The 18233-nt window shown below is 39.1% G+C and overlaps 1 protein-coding gene across 4 annotated transcripts in view; it reads left to right on the top strand.

Annotated features, from left to right (window-relative positions):
• LOC139800035 (multiple epidermal growth factor-like domains protein 6) overlaps nt 1-18233 on the top strand; it is a 188025-nt gene that overhangs the window by 4996 nt on the left and 164796 nt on the right. For all 4 annotated transcript variants that reach the window (XR_011727553.1, XR_011727554.1, XM_071752718.1 and 1 more), the window contains exons 2-4: nt 8700-8834; nt 9518-9627; nt 11056-11160. Coding sequence is in view for 2 of the 4 variants with exons in the window: in XM_071752718.1 (XP_071608819.1) it covers nt 8700-8834; nt 9518-9627; nt 11056-11160 (350 nt within the window). In the remaining 2 variants the exon portion in view is untranslated. The remainder of the gene's footprint in view (nt 1-8699; nt 8835-9517; nt 9628-11055; nt 11161-18233) is intronic.

Raw genomic sequence — 18233 nt, 5'->3', positions numbered from 1 at the left:
GAGGAGCAAGATTATCTGATAATGTAAAATCTGTTCTTTGGATTACTCTGCAGCAGAACCTCCTTTGATAGCAGTGACACTTTGGCTTTCAGAGTTAACAGAGTATATTGCAGACTTGTGTTATTCACCAGCTAAATACCTTCTCTCTTTGAACACAGTTAATAGATTTCCTCCTTCTGAAATACAAGCCTGTTATTTCTTACCTTCTCTCTAAAATCTAATGCTTTTAACTTATTTCTGAGGAGAAAGACATTTCCTTTCATTACTGCCAAATCAAAGCATTTTAAAATTGCATATGGAACATATGTACTTTGGTTTCATGCTCTGTATTCCATGCTGGTCTTGGTTTTAAACTACTAATAATTGTTCTGGTGGTAAGCTTGGGATTTTTATCTTTTGCTTTAGGAGATGGGTGCTTTCAGCTGCAATATGTACACAACCTGAGCTGGACGTTTAGTTGTATTTTTCTCAGTGCCTTTGACCTATGGATGAAAATTTGATGGGGTGTGTAAACAGAGAATGTTACTTAAGTGACAATACAGATGTTCTTTTTATGTTCTTTAGTGGAGACAGGGTACTGCCTTCCCTTTGTAAGGCAGAGCAGGGCTTGGTGTAAATTTTTGCCCAGCCTGTGTTTTTATGTACAGAAATTAATTCAGTATTGAAAGCATCTAATACCTTGGGTTGTGCTTTAGAAGGCTTTTTAAGGTACTGTGTATTGTTTTCTAACAAAAAATACATCTAAAGTTATAAAACATATTTTGGGCCTAGATTTTTCAGGTAAAAATGTTCCTGTGTCCCTCAACCTTTTATAATACTCCGCAGTGTTATACAGATATATTATAATATTATAGATTACTCTATTTGTAATTACTAGCACTCTCTCAGCCTGACAGATCCATCATCAGCTGTAAAAAACACAGTTGCACAAACATCTCTTGCAATTCTTCATCAGACAAGTTGTGCCCATCTGTTTTATTTGTCTGAAGAATAACACCAGGAACCCTTGGGTTATTTAGAACCTCAGTATAAGTTTCTATCCTGAAAGACACAAATGCTCGTTTATATTTTTTTCCCATTTACTGCTGTAGAGTAGTAATCCATGCATGTTTGTTGCAGTGTGTTTTTTTGTGTCTAGAATTCATAAAATATTTAGCTGAGGATTTGTAGGAGAATAAATTACTTGGAATATTTTAACACTTAAAACATTGGCATGTAAGAACTTAAGTTTTCTTGCATATGTTATGTGTTACTTCAGAGAAGGCTTTCAAGAAAAGAGGGGTTGGCTCTAAACTGTTAAAATCTGACATCCATCAGAAAAGCAGGGAACAATCCCTGGATTCTGGGTGCCAAACTGGAACTGAGGATTTCACTACCTTCTCACTCGTTTCACTGTCAGGCAGTGTGGTACTTGCTGTAAACCAGAATGAACTTTTTTCTTTATGAAGTGGTCTGGTGTTTTTCAGTGATTTTTATTTAAAATATTTTAGCATCATGTCTTTCCATTCCTCCTTGACAAAGGAAGCTCAGGTGTGTGTCTTCCTGGCAGATTTAGTGGGGTGACTTTTATTATTCCCTTTTCTACAGTGGAATGATCATTGATGTGGGTGCAGTTGATGTGAAATTTCATCCAGACATGACTGCTGCTAGTTGATGCTTTCCTTTCATAATTTCACATTTTTTAACACTTGGTTTTATCTAAATTCGTGACAATTATTTGCTTTTTCTTCAAAAAGTATGTGCAGGCTATTTCTTAGCCTCTATGTGTGACCTTTCATATGGTTTTCCAATGACATGAGCCTAGTGAGGCTTGGCAGTCACTGGCAATGATGCTGACATTTTGGATGCTCTTCTTTAAGTCAATTCTTTAAGAATAACCTCAGAGCAGAAGTCTGGAGGTGTGAAGGGGACATCTAGTCACAAAGAAGATGCTAACACCAGGTAGCCTGCAATTATTGCACTATTCTGGTGGTCAGTTTGCTTTATTTACAGTAAGACTCATTCCAAGGTAGCCACGTGCTGGGATAAGAAAGTATTTTGGCTACAAGAGATAAAATTAAAGTGCACACTTCCTAAACATGAGCAAAGATGTATGTTTGGGGGTATCAGAACTGCATGCTGATGTGGTGATGCCATCCTGTGGGGCTGTACTGGATGCCTTACCTGATCCTGCAGAAGCTACATGATGCCTGCAGGGGTGAGGTAATAAAAGAAACTAAACCTGGGTGTTGCTGGGGGCTGGGGCTGGGTGACACTATTTAAAACAAGGATGACAACAACATAATCACCCCTTGGTTTAAGATGCAAATAAGGTGATTTGGCAAATCACAGTTAAATGATTTGGATGTGCATGTTTTTCCACTTTTCTTGCTAACCAAAATAGATTATGCTATCTTGGGGGAGGGAGAAGGTTATTTAAATATAATCTAAATGACAGATGCTGCACTTTGATAGCAGTAGGAACTAAAAATCTTATTGTTGTTGTAATAGCTGAGTGTGTAATTAATCATCTCATATTGATTTGCTTTTAATCTAGATGCAGTGCACCAAGTCTGAAAGAACTCTCGTGTTATTTAGCTGCTTCATCTAATCAGGGAGAGGATGTAAGGAAGACACAGCAGTGCATTAGTAACCTGTGGGGTTAGGAGAGGCTTCTGTTTTGGACCTTCATCCACAGATCCAGAGAACTGTGGTGATAATGAGACCTAATCTAAATGAGCCTGGTGCTTACAATCCATATCCCAGAGGGCATATAAACATCACAAATATTGATACAGGATCAGTAGAGAGCAGGGATTGATTAGTGGTCAAGGGAGCAGGATGTCCCTAATTGTCTCTGGTAGTGCAGATTAATTTTATCTGGGAAATGAGCCTTAAAATAGATTAAAGGTAGAAAGGGGAGCTTGGTAGTTTAAAAAGGGAGAAAAGCCTTTTCTCTCATTCTAGCCTTTGTGAATTATTATTGCTGTTAAGCAATATATATAGACAAAAATTATCTATATATTAGTTTCTATATAAGTAATTCTGTGTACCTGGTTCTTTGGACCCTTTGTTTCTATGCTCTTTTTCCTAATTTTTCTTAGTTTTTCCTGGTGCTCTGCTGAAATTTACTTTCCTTTCTACTTGAGGTGGAATCCATTGCAAGCTTTTCATCACCATCCTGTTTGCATTGTGCTGCTGAGCTTCTCTCCTACAACATTGCAGATTTCTTCTCCTTGGTGTCAACCTGCTTGTCCAGAGGTCTCTTCTAGAAGCTGGGGATGTCTTGCTTGGGTGCTTGGGGGTGTGAAAGGATTCAGACAATTTTCAGTAGTTCTAGCCAAAGCTTTTGTAGCAATGAGCAACTGTGTTCAGACCAACATCAGTGTCTTTCTAGAGCAAAATCCCAATTGTCACCACAGCAGTGGGGAATTTAGCCCTGACTGTCATCTTGGTTTCCATGAGGAAAGTTCTCATTTGATCTTTTCAAGCTAAATCTGGGAAAGCACGGAGGCTGTGCTTTTCTAAACTTTTAATCACAGCATCAAGGGAAGGAGCAGCAACCAATTAGTGTTTTGGAAACACAGAATTCTGGCAAGTTGCTCCTTGTGACAGGTTTCAGCTATTGACTGTGTTTCATGGGAAGATCAATAACATTCAGGCTGCAAGTTCTTCAGCTGAGGCAATGTAGGCTACATCTTAGTTTTAGGAATTTAACAGCCTTCTGGCTTCCTGTGGAAGGTGGTGTCATTCACTTGCTCTCTGTGGAAAGACCTACAATCAGACAGCCAAATCATTCTTTGCTCTGTATTCATTAATATTTTGATTTAAGATTTGTGCTGTTGAAAGAAACCTTTAGGGATATCTTGATGTGTGTTTGTTCTCTCACTGCTGTTAAATCTGCCTACTTTTAGCTTCTTGATTTGAGCTGGGAAAACAGGGATTGATTGAATGAGAGATTTACTTTAATTGTCATTCAAAGAGCCAGGTGTTAGGATCACACTAGGCAGAGGAAGAGCATATCCCTGTCACAGGGCTATGATGTACCTTTTGAAATGATGAAGCTGGTCCCTTTCTAGCTCTTGTGTGATCACTTACCTTCCCATCTCCTCATCTTGTCTTCTTTTTGATCCACACGTGCCAGGAGTGTGTGCAGAAAGCTGCCTTTGCTCCCACAAGCAGATGGCCTGGACCTCTCTTTGCCTTTGTTATGTGAAAACCACGTGTGCTTCATCATAAGAGCCCATCTACTGCTTTATGAAATGATTTGATGCTTGAAAAGGAATGTGTAAAGCTGCTTTGAGAGCCTTTGCATCCTTGCAACATCGTGGGCAGGGATAAAACTGCAGAGGACCTCGATTGGGAGGCTGTGGATGTGCTGATCCTGTCATCTCCTTGCCATAACTTTGGGAAGGCTGCAATCCCTTCTCAGGACAGGTCACTTGAGGTGATGCTGGTGGTGCTGAGAGCTTGGGGTGGACATTTTAGAACTGCTGCTGAGGATGGATGGATGGATGGATGGCCACAATTGCTGGTTACTCAATGAGGACCTCATGGCTGCTGTCTGGAGGTCCAAATGCTGTGAGATGCTGGGTGGGTGAAACCAGAGAGCACCAAGCTCCTGGGCTGCTTCCAGAAGTGGGCAGCAAATGGTTACTGAGGAGAAGGGAAAGGTGGGCATGCAGTGAGTCTTGGCTTGAATTTGAAGCTCAGGGACTTCCAGAGCCAGGTTTGCCATCTTTGTATTTCATACATCTCCATGGCTGCCTTTTGACTGTACTTCTGTATGAGGATACAAATTCCTTTTTAAATTCTAAATGCAAGGATGAATTAGATCCTGCCTGGAGATACTTTTAATTTTCTCTGAACTTTTCCTGTTGCTCAGTGGTTCACAGGCATCACAGCTATATGATTAGCCAAGGCTGCTCTCACTTCATGTTGGTCTAATTATCTGTTCATTAGAATCTTAAGCCTTGAGCCTGGAAGCACACAGGGTGTCTTTGTTTAAAGGGCAGTTGCTTAATGCAAATATTAAAAGAGAGCTTTCTGGCTTACCCAAGTCAGACTGACAAGCTAATAATAGCCTTCATGTTAGTCTTGGCTAACAGAGAGCATCAATATAAATAGGTTTTAAGGGACTGATGCATCAATCAAATCATAGAATATAATGTGCATTTGTGTGTTTTCCTTGTTTTAACATTTAAATTCCCATTAATAAATACTTTCTGAACGCAAAGGGCATGGGAGTAAAAAATGGAGCTCTCCTCACCTAAATACACCATTAAAAACACTTCAGGTTTCAGGTTAATCTTAGATGGCCTCTAGTTAATAGAATGCCATAATACAAAAATGGTTTTAGTTGCTGTAGACTTTTTCAGGAAACTGCTCTGAAGTTTAGAGGCATAAAAGAGCAGAGTCAGATAGCTTAAAAACTGGTGTCTTGACTGCATGTGCATGGAGTTGTGAAGATGGCAAACTCTTGTAGAGGGCATATTTTGTTTCCCAGCTTTGTTAGCAGAGGATTCCATGTTGTGCAGTTGCTGCAATTTAATTATAGTGTAGCAGAGGTTTTGATACCTGCCTTTAAATTATCCCAAGGGCACCTAGGAGGAATGGCTTACTTTGAATAAATCTTAATAAACATATGATTTGATGCTGCTGGCTTGTTTTGTGCTGTGAGAGCCATTTGTTCCTATTAACTGTATCACAGAAGTCAATACAACTATTCCTGGAAACATGGAAATATCACACCAGTAAGAATTTACAGGCTGGGCTCAGTGTGTCATTACAACAAGTCTCAGCTTCCCTCTTTCATTTGGGGAAGAGCAATGCATATGAATGTACCTTTATCTGGAAAGTTTAGGCAATTTTAATAAAAGGAGATATGCATGAATTATCAGTACATGATGTTCTATTCACTAGGGGGAGAGTCATTTAAAAAAGCCTGTTAAGTCAGGCATGGTTGCTAAGTAAGGCAAGGGTTTTATTAGACCAGCTGATGTAATGGAAAAAAAAAAAAAAAAACAGGCAAGTTTTTGGGCTGACAAAAGCTTCCTTTGGATGGGAAACAAACAGCAGATTTTGTGCTAAGAATGGGAACAGTTGTCCTGAACTTAAGCAAAATATCTGAAATGGTGAGAGGAAGAGGTAGCTGGCACAGATGGGAAGGATTGCTAAGTAATGGAGATGACATGGAATGTGGAGGAAGGGTGGTTGCTGGAAGAATTTAAGGGAATTTGAAACTAAGCTACTGTCTTCTGGGTTGCTTTGTGGTGTTGGCAGCTGTGGCTGGGGCAGACTCAGGGAATGGGAAAGAAGGAGCACGGGAGAAGAATCTGCAGCATGGGAGGAAGAGCATGGAGCAGGATGGCAGAGATGTCTGCTGAAAATGTGGTTGAGGATGATGGAGAGAAGCAGTTCCTCCAAAGTGTGGGAGAAATAGACATTCTAGTTCAGAAAACTAATTTCTTTCAAGACTTTATTGAGGCTTTCTAGTGCAGAGGTACTTTTTTTACTCAGAGATAAGACAACCAGAGCCTACTTTTCAGAACTTTCTTTGTGTAGACTACATAGGACTTATTGGGAAGGTGGTTGGTTTATTTTAAAATCTGATCTTTCTCTACTGGAGTGTCCTTGTTGGGTGAAGGCCCTTCCTGCTTTGGAAGTCCCCAATATTCCTCTTAGCTAGGGACTTGAAGTGTCTTTGGGAGACAGGACTGAGTTTCCCATTCTGGGTGTGCTTTGCATGGTCTGGGAGGGTTCTGGCAGTACTGGGAATATTGTGGAGTGGATCAGGGCAAGCAGGGATTCTTCCAAGTATTTAGCTCAGTAAAAATGATCACTTACAGTGTTTTTCCTGTTCTGCAGAAGTGTAATTTAATGATGCTTGTAAGCTACCTGAAGACCAGCAGATGAAAGATGTACTTTTTTATTAGAAGGGCTACCTTGTGAGGTGTTCAGGTGGAATAGGGAGCTAGAAAGTTCTTTGGGCCTCTGAGACAGAAAGCACTATAAATCTTGAATAAGAAGAACAACATCCAGTGTAACCAATGATAATTTTTATTTTAATTATTATATGAGTCTGTAAGCTATTAAAAAAAAAAAAAAAATCACTGAAGTAGTTTCATTTTTATACAGTAAGCTCTTGTCTTAAAAGACAGCAACTCCTCTACCTTCCCCTCCCTCCTCACGTGCTCTGTGGCTTTAGTTAGACCCTGCATCTTTTATGCAGTTATTCTTTGGCATGCAGCATTTCTAACTTACACCAGAGCAGTGAAATCAGAGTAAGGCTGTTGCAGAATCTCTGCTAAACCATCAGCATGTGACCTTTTTTTGACACTCCATACCTCCTGAAATCCTGCTGTTCTTTAACTAGGGCTAGGTAGCATGTTGAGGAGTCCATATTATCCTGCAAAGCAACACTTTTATTTTGGTCTTGTTATTTTAGGAATAATCAGCAGAGAACAAGGATACTTCCTCTTACAACTTTAATGTGCTTCCCTGAGGATACAGAGAGCAAAGGAGGCTCTGGCAGGATATACATTTTCCACAGCAATAGTTTGGATAATTTTTCTCTGCCTTTGAATCAACAATTCCATTAACTTGTCTTGAGCCTGAATTTTGTTCCTCCAGGGAACAAAACCCTGGGTTAGGGTTAGGGAGGAACCCAGGTTGCTCCAAGCCCCATCCAACCTGGCCTTGAACACTGCCAGGGGTGGGGCAGCCACAGCTTCTCTGGACAACTTGGGCCAGGGTCTCAGCACCCTCACAGGGAACAATTTCTTCCCAATGTCTCATCTAAATCTCCCCTCTTCCAGTTTTAAGCCATTTTCCCTCATCCTCTTGTTACATGCCCTTGTAAAAAGTCCTCTCTAGCTTTCTTGTGGGCCTCTTCAGGTCCTGGAAAGGATCTCCTGAGAGCATCCTCTTCTCCAGGCTTAACAACCCTGACCCTCTCAGCTTTATCTCCATAGGAGAGGTGGTCCAGAACCTCTCATCATCTTCATGGCTTGCTCCTTCTAATGCTGGGGGGCTCCAGAACCAGACACAGTGCTCCAGGGGTGGGATATATTTTGTTTAGTTTGTGTGGTTGTTCAAGGCAGGAGCTGTGTCTTCATTCTGTATCTACAGAGGTTGTCAAGTCTGGTTCCCACCCTGGTGAACCAGTGGAAATTGGACCTGTTGGATGTCCAGGACCTAGCAGGAAGGTTCTGGTGGTCTTGGTGCAGGAAGTGCCTCTCCAGCTCTTACACCTCAGCTTCTGGGCTTTGTGGAAAGGGTTATTGTAGATTGGGAGACCCCAAGGAAATTGACCCCAAGGGTCAATCAAATCTTGCTCTAACACTTGAGCTCTCATTTTCTGAGAACAAAGGCCAATTGTGTTTTGCCTGCTGTGCACAAACTGCCCTCAGGAATGAGTTTGTGCTCATGACTTCTGCAACCAAGGTGTTAAAGAAACCTTGGCTCCAGTAACACCTCAGCACCCTTTGCCATTCTGAGTCTGTGGGGTTTGTCAGGCATTTATGGACAATGCTTCTCTAAGAGAGCTCTTTGAGTTCAAGGTGAAAAATGTGGCAGAACTACAGTATTTTGAAGCAGTTATTTAAAATCAGCTTTCAGATATTAACACTTTCACATACAATAATTTTGTGTATTTCTCTAGATTTATAAATTTTGGGCTAGAAATAATAAAGTATTGGGTTTTTTTTCTTTCCCTCAAGGCCAAATGTCTGTCCAGTGTTGGAGATGGCACTGGTAGGACACCAGCAGCCATGTGTCCAAGCCTTCAGTCGTACAGTCAGGATGTGGAAACAAGGCTGCTCAGGGAGGAGGTGGTGTATGGGCTATGAGAGAAGGTAATATATTCCTTATAAGTGTTATTTGTTGTGAATTGTTACATAAACTCTGTTACTGAACTTACTGCAAATTCTTTATCTTTTTTTTAATGAGAGGGAGAGGAAGAGAAGTGTCAAACTATTTAATCTGTAGTATGTGTGGCTATGGTTATATTATGGTTATATCATTTCCTGTTGAAACTTTAAGTCTGTTATTACTGAGGGGGAAATGTGGCTTTTTTTCCCATGTTTTGGGTGTGTGATGAACTTCTTGACTGGCTTTAGATTACAATTTTATACTATCAGAAAATGCTCCTGTCTCATCCTGTTTCAGGTCCAGTCCAGCTGTCAAGGCACCTACTTTGAAAAATTGAACTTCTTTCTGTTTCTGTCATATGCTTTAAAATGATGGGAGATCTGATTTCCCTGACAGCTAAAACCAAAACTGATTGCAAGCTAAAACTACTTAGCTTTGAATGTCCTGAACACAAACTCATCAGAAAAATGTGCACACAGTTTGTTACAGCTATAGGATGTTATCAGGATGCATTTTGCTACATTTGCTTCATTTTTAAAGAGAACAACTGATAGGGGCTGAAAAAAAATGTATAGTAAATATGATGCATGAGTACAGTTTGTTACTGATGAGATGTGAAAAAGTGGAATAGAATTTCTGATTGTTCTCAAACTTCTTATCTTCAAAGGTCTGGGTACTACACAGTTTACAAGCAGGTGTACAGAATGGAGCATCAGACTGTCTATAAGTGCTGCCCTGGATGGGTCCAACATGAAAGTGAAGCTGGCTGTTTGCACTGTAAGTTGATGGCAAAACTGACAAACCAAGAGAGATGTTATCTTTAGGCCTTCTGATGCTCACTTACTGAAAGATGCATTTTGTTCTTTGCTATCTATAACTGGGATTTTCAGTGATGAAGAGGTAATCTACTGAAGGGAAAAGGAACTTTTTTAAAAATACAAAAGCTGTCAGATTTAACAGTACCAAGTATCTCTAATTTTAATGTAAACAGTGGAAACTGAATTTCTGATTATAGTTGCAGCATTTTTGTGCCAGCCTGGCTTTGACAGGCCAACAAAATTTATTGCTGCTACCCAAATTATGCAAAGAAATCTGCTGTAAGGCATTTGTTTATTGGACGTAGCACTCCGTATGCAGTCTGACTGCTTTTGGCTTTTTCCCTGCTGCAGCTGCCACTAAAGTAATTGTTTTTGTACCATATACAGTTTTCCACCTGATGAGGTGTTCCTATAAGTAATTTCTAATAGTGATTGAATGTTTTTCCTAGAAGTTGGAATTTAATTTAAATAAGGAAGCTCTTCAGTCATTGTTAATAAGATGTGAGTAAAAGATAGCAATTTACTCACTGTTCAGTTTTGTTACTGTTTTGTCAGTAATTGTGTTTTCTGTATGAGAGTTAGCATCTGTTCCCATGTATTTTTTTTAATCTTTATACTAACTTGAGGGTTGAATTCAAAGAAGTTGCCTCTATGATTGTCTCTTTGTATTTAAAAAAACAAAAATAAACCTGAGAAGTATTCCTGTTAGTTTGAGCTTGAATCCATGTATTTATTGTACATCTGTTTTATTGTAAGAAATCAAAGATATGTTTACAATCTGTACTTGAATTTCTGGGGTAAAGGAATTTAATGTAGTTGAGCACCAGTGCCAATATAAAATTTTCTTCCTGCAAGAGCAGTGTTGAGTGGCTGTGAATTTATTAAGGCACCAAAGTGGTTGGATTTTCTTTTATAATTGATACCTTTGCAAGCTTGTGGATTTTAACTTATTGTAAAGTGCTGTGTTGTAGGAAGGAAAGCATTGTGGTTCCCTTGGATGTAATATACAACATCTTTTAGTACACCAGTATTCCTTAGTCATTGCTGAATTATTCTCTAGCAGTTCATTTCTTCTTCCATCCTTGGCTTCAGGTATTTTGAGTCTTGAGAAACTGTCTCCTTCCTCTGAAGCATCATCAGGTTAAATTGCCTTATGTTAGTGTTATTTTTATTGAAGTTAAATTCCTTCATGTCAATGTGGTAGTTAAACCCATTCTAACAAGCTGTATTGCAATCTAACCTTTCCATTTAAATAAAAACCTGTATTTGTTAATTGGAAGTTTCTGTTATGGTAGGACTATGACAGGGAGAGGCAATTCTGGATGTTCCTTAGGAAAAACCAACAAAAAGAACTCACCCCTGTTTAATTCTCTTTGTGTGTACCCAGTACTCTGCACTGCTGGCACTTGCTTCAATGGAGGGAAATGTTCTGAAGCAGGATCCCAGATGTGCCAGTGTCCTCCAGGATTTCAGGGTCCTCGCTGCCAGTATGGTGAGTCAAATGTAAATTGTCTCAAATGCACCTGGTGTTTGGCTAAAATGCATGGTTAACAATATTAAAACATTTTATTTTACTTATGTTGACTTAAAAGTTGTCTTTGCACTCCATCCGATTATTTGTATGTTCCCTTGTATTCCAGAATTTGCCTTTTTTGGTATTGAATTTAACCAAAGCAAGAGGAAAAATGTATTTGGTTGATACCAGATGGGTTTCTGTAATGGAAAATAACATTGAATCTCAGCAGTGGTGTCCAGTGGAATACCTTGCTCTTGCTTCTGCACTTGCACGTTCTTGTGGCACTCTTGCTAAATTTCTCAGCAGCTCTTTTACCCTCTTGAGAGGAAATTGAGACAAAACAGGTTGGGCAGTGGGTAAAGGATGTAGCAAATGAACCAAGTGCACTTATTCATGGAATTTCTTTTGGTGCCTTTGAAAGAAGGAAGGCTGGTTTTGCAGACCACTGCTATTGCCCAGTATTCTTCAAATAATTTAGGCTCAGATCTTTCATTTCAGTAACTGTTGTAGAATATTATAGACTCAGTTCTGTATGACTTCACCTCCTACTTTCAATGGGAATTTTTTTTTCTGGTATGCTGGTTCACAATCTGATAAACCCACAGTGGTTTGTCTTGTAATTTGTGAATTAAGACCATGACATAACTGTGTAAAGCTCTCCAGAGTTATGGAACTGCATCCATTTGGCTTCTTAAAAGGGAGAAGTCCTTCAGAGTAGGCTGTGATGGGGACAAAGTGTTTCTTCTGTTTTGTAATTTAATATTTTGTAATTTAAAATAATTTTCTTTCCAGCTAAAGCACATCATGTTCAGAAAAAGGCAGGTTTTTGAATACTGAAGTTTTTTGCTTTTAAATTTGATGTATTTTCATCTTCACTTGGCTTGTCCCTCATGAAGTCTTAAGGGGAAAGGAACAGCTGTTTACAGCAATCCCTGTAAGAGCTGGAAAACTAAGCTCTCTGATCAATCCATGGCTTGTATCCTGCTTACTCCAATACCTCTGCCATGTTCTGACCTCTGGGTTCCACCAAGGCTTTCTTCTTGGAGTGGGTCTTGTGTGTGCCCAAAAGCAACTGTACCTGGGTGGGTATCAGCTCCCCTCAGTGAAGGGAATAAAGCAGCTGGAGCTGCATTCCTGGGAATGCAGAAAGTCAGCAAACACTGCAGCAGGGTTCTTTTCCTTGGAGCCTTCCCACAGATTGTTTCATTTATAAGCAAGGATTTAAATGAAGTGTGGAGCTCTTTACAACAAAACTTCTGCTGATGGCAGACCACGGTGTCCCAGCATCTGCCTTTAGCAGTGTCAGGTCACTGAAGCAGACTCCAAGGGTGGTGTTGTAATTGTGCATTAATTTCAGTGCCCACAGGAACAAGAAGTTTATGTATGGAGCTTGGTATCAACCAGAGTGACACCAATGCAGGTTGCTTTGTTAGTGACTTAGAGCAGAGCTGTTTCTTCAGGGTAAGCAGGATCAGGATCTCTAAGATAATAAATAATAAGCTTCTCCAAATGCAGTATAAGCCTCAGCAAATTCTGAACTCTTTGCTGGTTTTTTGAGTCTCCTTCAGTAGCTTGGGAAGGCCTTGGTGATGTAGGTATTTCCAGCAGGCAGATTACATGGGTGCAGCATGTGGATAGCACAGGTCAAATTTTCAAAGTGAAAGGAGATTGTGCTGTCTCTATTTCCCAGGTTGGTGACAGCAGGCACTGCAAAAACAATGTGAGATATCCTGCAGCTCTTGCTCTTTGCACTTGGATGGAATCTTGGTGGTTTGTCTGCTTTCTATTGATTCCTGTGTTTTGAATGGAATTTCTGTAGTCATCATTTTTAGGTTTATACAGTGGCTGCTATCACAGCTTGGCAGGAGTGAGTTTATAAATTACATTCTGAAAAGAAAAACTGCCTTTCAGAAAGAACTTGGTGGGCAATTCACCTGCCTAACAAAAGGAAGGTAATTTAGAGTGTAAGGCTTCTGTTGCAGGCATCTCCAGCCAGATGCTTGTGAGGTTTGTAGTGTGTTGCAAGGAAAACTGAAGAAAATGTAATGTGGAACTAGCAGCTATATCCTGTTTTTCTCTCTGATGTTGGCATACTGCTCTATGAAAGTAGCTTGAATTTAATGGGACTGCATTACTTAATATGTTGGGGTTTTAAATGATGATAAAGTCTTGTCTTCTCCTCCCTACTTGCCCCTGCAACTTTACTGTAAAATAAGTGTTGGCAAGAAAACAGTTTAACCCAAAGGAAAAGGAATCTCTCCTACCACCATCTTGTGCTTTGAGGATTCAGGGGAACAGATGAGTGCCAGGAAAATTATTATAAAAATAGTATTAAACTCAGTTACTCTAAAAATACACAGGAACTTCTATATCAAATCTTCTAATCTGACTTTTTCCCTTTGCTCTGTTTGTTTGCCATTGAGTTAGTAAGTAGGTCAGCCTCCTGGAAATGGAATTGCTCCATGCTTTGTCCTGGTCTGTCCTGCAGAAAGTTTATGATGGATCCTGGAGAATGAGTTCAGACAGCCCAGTGCATCACTGCAATCTGTAGCAGAGATGATTATTCACAATTGGCATGATGGCATTTAATGACTTTTTAAAGGAACCACGTGGTGTTTTAGCAGCCTGTAACATGACATTATTTCTGATTAGGTGCTGAAAGGATTATGATTCCTGTAGCAAACTTTATGTAATTGTGACTAGAAATGCATTACTGCATCTCTTGTATAATTCACTCCATAGTTTTATTATTTTACCCACACAAGCAGCAATACAAACTTAGAAGAAAGATTTATGAGTGAAATGGTTGAGCTCTTCATAAAGCCATTACAGGGATTCAGTAACAGATTGAGCTGTCTCTTTCATTGTCTGCTGCAATTTGTCTTGTAATAAGAGACTGATATCAATTACAATGTAAACTTGCAAGCTGGATTCTCTATTTTTTTTACTTTCTTTGGAGGTTGAGATTCCCATTTCTCTTGAGCCCAGTGAAAGGGAGGTCATGTTTCTGACAAAAAAAGAAAAAAACAGTAAAACCCAAGAAGAGAATCTGCTGCAGTGCTGGTTTCATTGTTATTCACTGGTTGTCCTGATAATCTTGTTCAAGGCCTGCAAGCCACCTGAGCTGGACATGGAATTAAATTAATTTAATTTAACTTGTTTAATTCAGCACTGGGACTTGGACATACAGCTAGTGAAAGTATTCCAAATTTTACAAACAAGGGTAACTATTTACTCCTCAAATGTATAATTGGTCAGTGCAAAATAAGGGGTTAGTTTTGACTCTTAAACATTCTGGCATCAAACATCAAGTTATTTCTGCTTTTACCAAGTATCTCCTGCTGGTTTTAATACTTTAAGTAGAAGCAAGATTGAGAACTCAACTGACTTTGAAACAAAATCTCAGCATTACAAAAGGTCTTGGAAGAGGCTACCACAGCAAGAAAAGGAAAGAGTAACTACCAAAGAGCATCTCTGAGAAGATGGATATTCTTGTAAGATATTTAAAAGTGGGAGGTGAATGCCCAGGGCAGACTTGTCAGGAGAGTCATCTTAGGATGACACTGTTTGCCATCATAGCTTAATCAATCATTTGAAGAAAGCTGCACACAATATCCCAGTGTTTAACAGACTAAGTGTCAATATATTTACATTTTACACTGCAATGCTTGCTGTAATGCAGGTGGAATTTTAATTTTTGCATGTAGGTTACTGGAGATTGTGTGCTTGGGAAGCATTTACCACATCTTGAGAGGCAGTGTGGACTGGAATACAGTGCTTGCCTGATATTTGAGATAAGAGCTTTGTTTTTCACCTGTCAGTGACCTTGGATAAGAGTTCAATAACTTTCAGCAAATTATACCACTATGCCTCAATTTCTCTGGATATGAAACGCTGATAATGATAGCTCATTCCTTTGTAAAGTGCTTTGAGACCTAAGTAATTAAGTGTAAGATAATAGCATTGGAATGTGTTTATATAAAGGCAAAATGCACATTGCAAGGGTAGCTAAAATGAAATGCTTATGAGATAGATATTCATCAGTTCATTGACTACCTGTCAATCTCTTCCTTAACTCTGGTCACACACTATCAAGATATTGAACTATATAAAGATTCTAGCAAATGAAAATGTCAGCATCTCCTAGGGCAGGTAGATCAGAGTTTACACTACAGAACTGCTTAAAACAAAGGCTTGTTGCATGGTTTTTCTTTGTATTGGTTTTATTTTTTAAACACAGATTAAAATGCCACAGTCTGTGTATCTTGCAACCAAAAATACTCTCATTCACTATGAAAAATAATTTCCTTCCATTTTCCCTTAGGAAATTTTTCTTCCTGCAAAGAATTATTTGATAAAACTTCTGATTCATGTCCTGTCTGCCATTCTGATTTCTGGTAGAGATGTGTATTTTCTTCTTTGAAGACCCAAACAAGCCTTGCAGGGCAGTGTATACCCATGAAACTGTGCTACGAGTCCCTCAAAAGATCAGCAGAAGTTTTAAGCCATTTGCTCTGTTACTCATAGAAACATATTTAGTTTTTCCTGTAGTGGAACTAGATAATATTTGAGTATTTATGAGGGTAGGAGAGTTCTTACCATGCTTACTCAGAGCTGCTGTGGTAGCAGGGCCCTCTCTGCTGCCATCTCAGCCAGTTCTAAAGCAAATTGTTTTAATTCAATGAAATAGCAGGCAGTCTAGCTTTTAAACTACCTTAATATAAATTGATCATGTTACAAATGCAGAGGCCCTTGATTTAGATTGTGATCCAAGAATGCAGTTAAGTATTTGTCTTCGCTGCAATTGCATCACTGAGGATTTTATTTGCTTTAAAACTGTTTAATAGGCTGCTTAGGGTAATTTTTAGTTAGTATTAAGAGTTCTACTGCCATCACACATTTGAAAAATACTTTCCTTAACTTATTTTATATGTTTTTGGATTTGAAGTTGACTGGACAACTCTGCCCTTGCTAAAACTGCTAGATGCATCTTTATATGACATAGGTTGTGTACTTAACTTGTGTAGGATGGTTCTGCAGGCAAGAAAGCCAGCCCAAGAGACCTAGAAATCTCCCCAGTCTAAACTAAGAACAACCTCTTCAGATTTCCCTTCTCATTAACTAAAAATCAGTATCTTATTTCATATGAAGATACTGCTGTTACTCTTAGTCTCCTGTCTGCATCTTTTCACCTTCCTTGGTGCTGCCTGTAGCACACTGGGAGTTGGGAGCACAAGGGGAGTTGGTACCAAGTGCAGTCTTTGTATTTCTGTGTAATCCTCAGTATATCATCAACCTCTGTCAGCTTGGAGTTGTCAGGACTAAATTGGTGTCCTGCTGTCACTCCTGAGTTTGTTCTGATGATGCTCAAGCAATCTGCTTCTTGGTGACCTTGGAAGCTGCTCAAGGCACTGCCTCTTTCTGCCTCAGGTGAGGGGTTGTGAAGCCTCAGAAAATCTCTAAATGCAGTTTGGGCCCTTCCAGAAGCAATAGGAAAGCTTGGCAGCCCTAAAGCTTCCTTGTTGGCACAGAAGTCCAGAGTATATGATAATGGAGGCAACAAAGATGCTGCTGTTCAGGGCAAAAAGTAGAGAAAAAAGTGCAAATTAGGAATTTAATCTGGTCCTTGTAAGTAAAAAAACCTCAACATTTCAGATCTCGTATCCATTCAGAACCATGTAATTCTTCAAAAAGACAGACAATACTTGCATAATTTGGAAGAGTATTAGGGCAGGAATCAACTGAAATAGTGGGATGGGGATATTCAGCTCCAAGTAGTGGGAGTTCCCAGGAACTCAAGAAAAATACAGTCCCAAAGCCAGCTCTTCCCTCAGCCTGTCATAAGAGCTGGACTCTTGTTCACTTCTAGTAACCTGGAAGTATCACTAGAGAGGTGCTATTTACTTAGTACTTTAGTATCCTTTTCTAGTTCTTGTGGTAGGAAACAGTGGATGTTTTTTTTGTTGTTGTTTGTTTGTTTTTACTGCACAATTTTAATTCATGCTTTGTCAGGAGCAAATTTGGATAAAAATCGAGTTTATAAAGGATTTTATATAAACAAAATGCTTGAGGCAATTTTCTGTGCTTAATCAGGAGTATTTGCAAGTGAAAGCATGCTGACAGACATTTGCTGTTTAAAATTAGTATATTAATCAGAGAAGTTATTTATAGTTAGTGAACCAAATTGATTGTTTTTTTCTGTAATGTCCTACACTACTTAGAACCAATCGATTTCATCCTGTCTTACTTGAAGGAAAAAGGGAAAAACACTGGTGTCTTGCTCTTTCAGTCCATAATTAGTTTATCAACTTTAATGAAACTTTAGCCACGGTAAAGTCTTCTGGTAGAACCTTTTAACAGATTCTGGTCTCACTGGATAATTGGAGACCTTCAGCACTTGAGTGACTTAATTGCCTTGAAAACCTGAGAAACAAATATAAGCTGCTTGATTATTTTTTCCTCTCTAAGCCTTAATATAGCATATAGATTTCACATTAGACTTTTAAATGTTTTAAAAGGAAACAAAATACTAAATTAAGTAATTTTTTAAAATGTCTTTCTACTGTACAATGTCAAACCCTGCGTGTAGTTCTATCAAAACAGTCATTTACTGTCCTAGAATAATGCCTTCTGAGTTTGGTCTTATGGTAATATAACTTTCTCTACTCTGTCTTCTGCATTCTGTGCTTTGGCAACTGATAGGTATCTTGACACTGAAAACAGATTGTGGTTTGAATAATAAATTATAGACGTACATAATCACAAATTAATAACAATGTAAGGTGGAACCTAAAGATAAAATGTCACCAAGCTGGAGATGATTAGAAAACTGAGGATGAATTAGAAGTACTCTGTGCAGAAACTTGAAAAAGACAAATGTAACAGAGAACACCTCAGAAGCTCCAAGCTATCTATAATCTCTCTCAAAAAAAGTCATGGTTAAGATAAAATGACATTATCTGTTCTAATGATGGATAACAGTTGATTCAGAGATTAATTCCAGTTGCAAGCAAGATCCTATGAAGGATTAAGAGAACTGGAAGCATGAC

Source organism: Heliangelus exortis, chromosome 9 (assembly GCF_036169615.1).
Source record: "Heliangelus exortis chromosome 9, bHelExo1.hap1, whole genome shotgun sequence".
NCBI classification, from domain to species: domain Eukaryota; kingdom Metazoa; phylum Chordata; class Aves; order Apodiformes; family Trochilidae; genus Heliangelus; species Heliangelus exortis.
The sequence above is the reverse complement of the archived record's forward strand: the minus strand, read 5'-3'. Positions and strand labels throughout refer to the sequence as shown.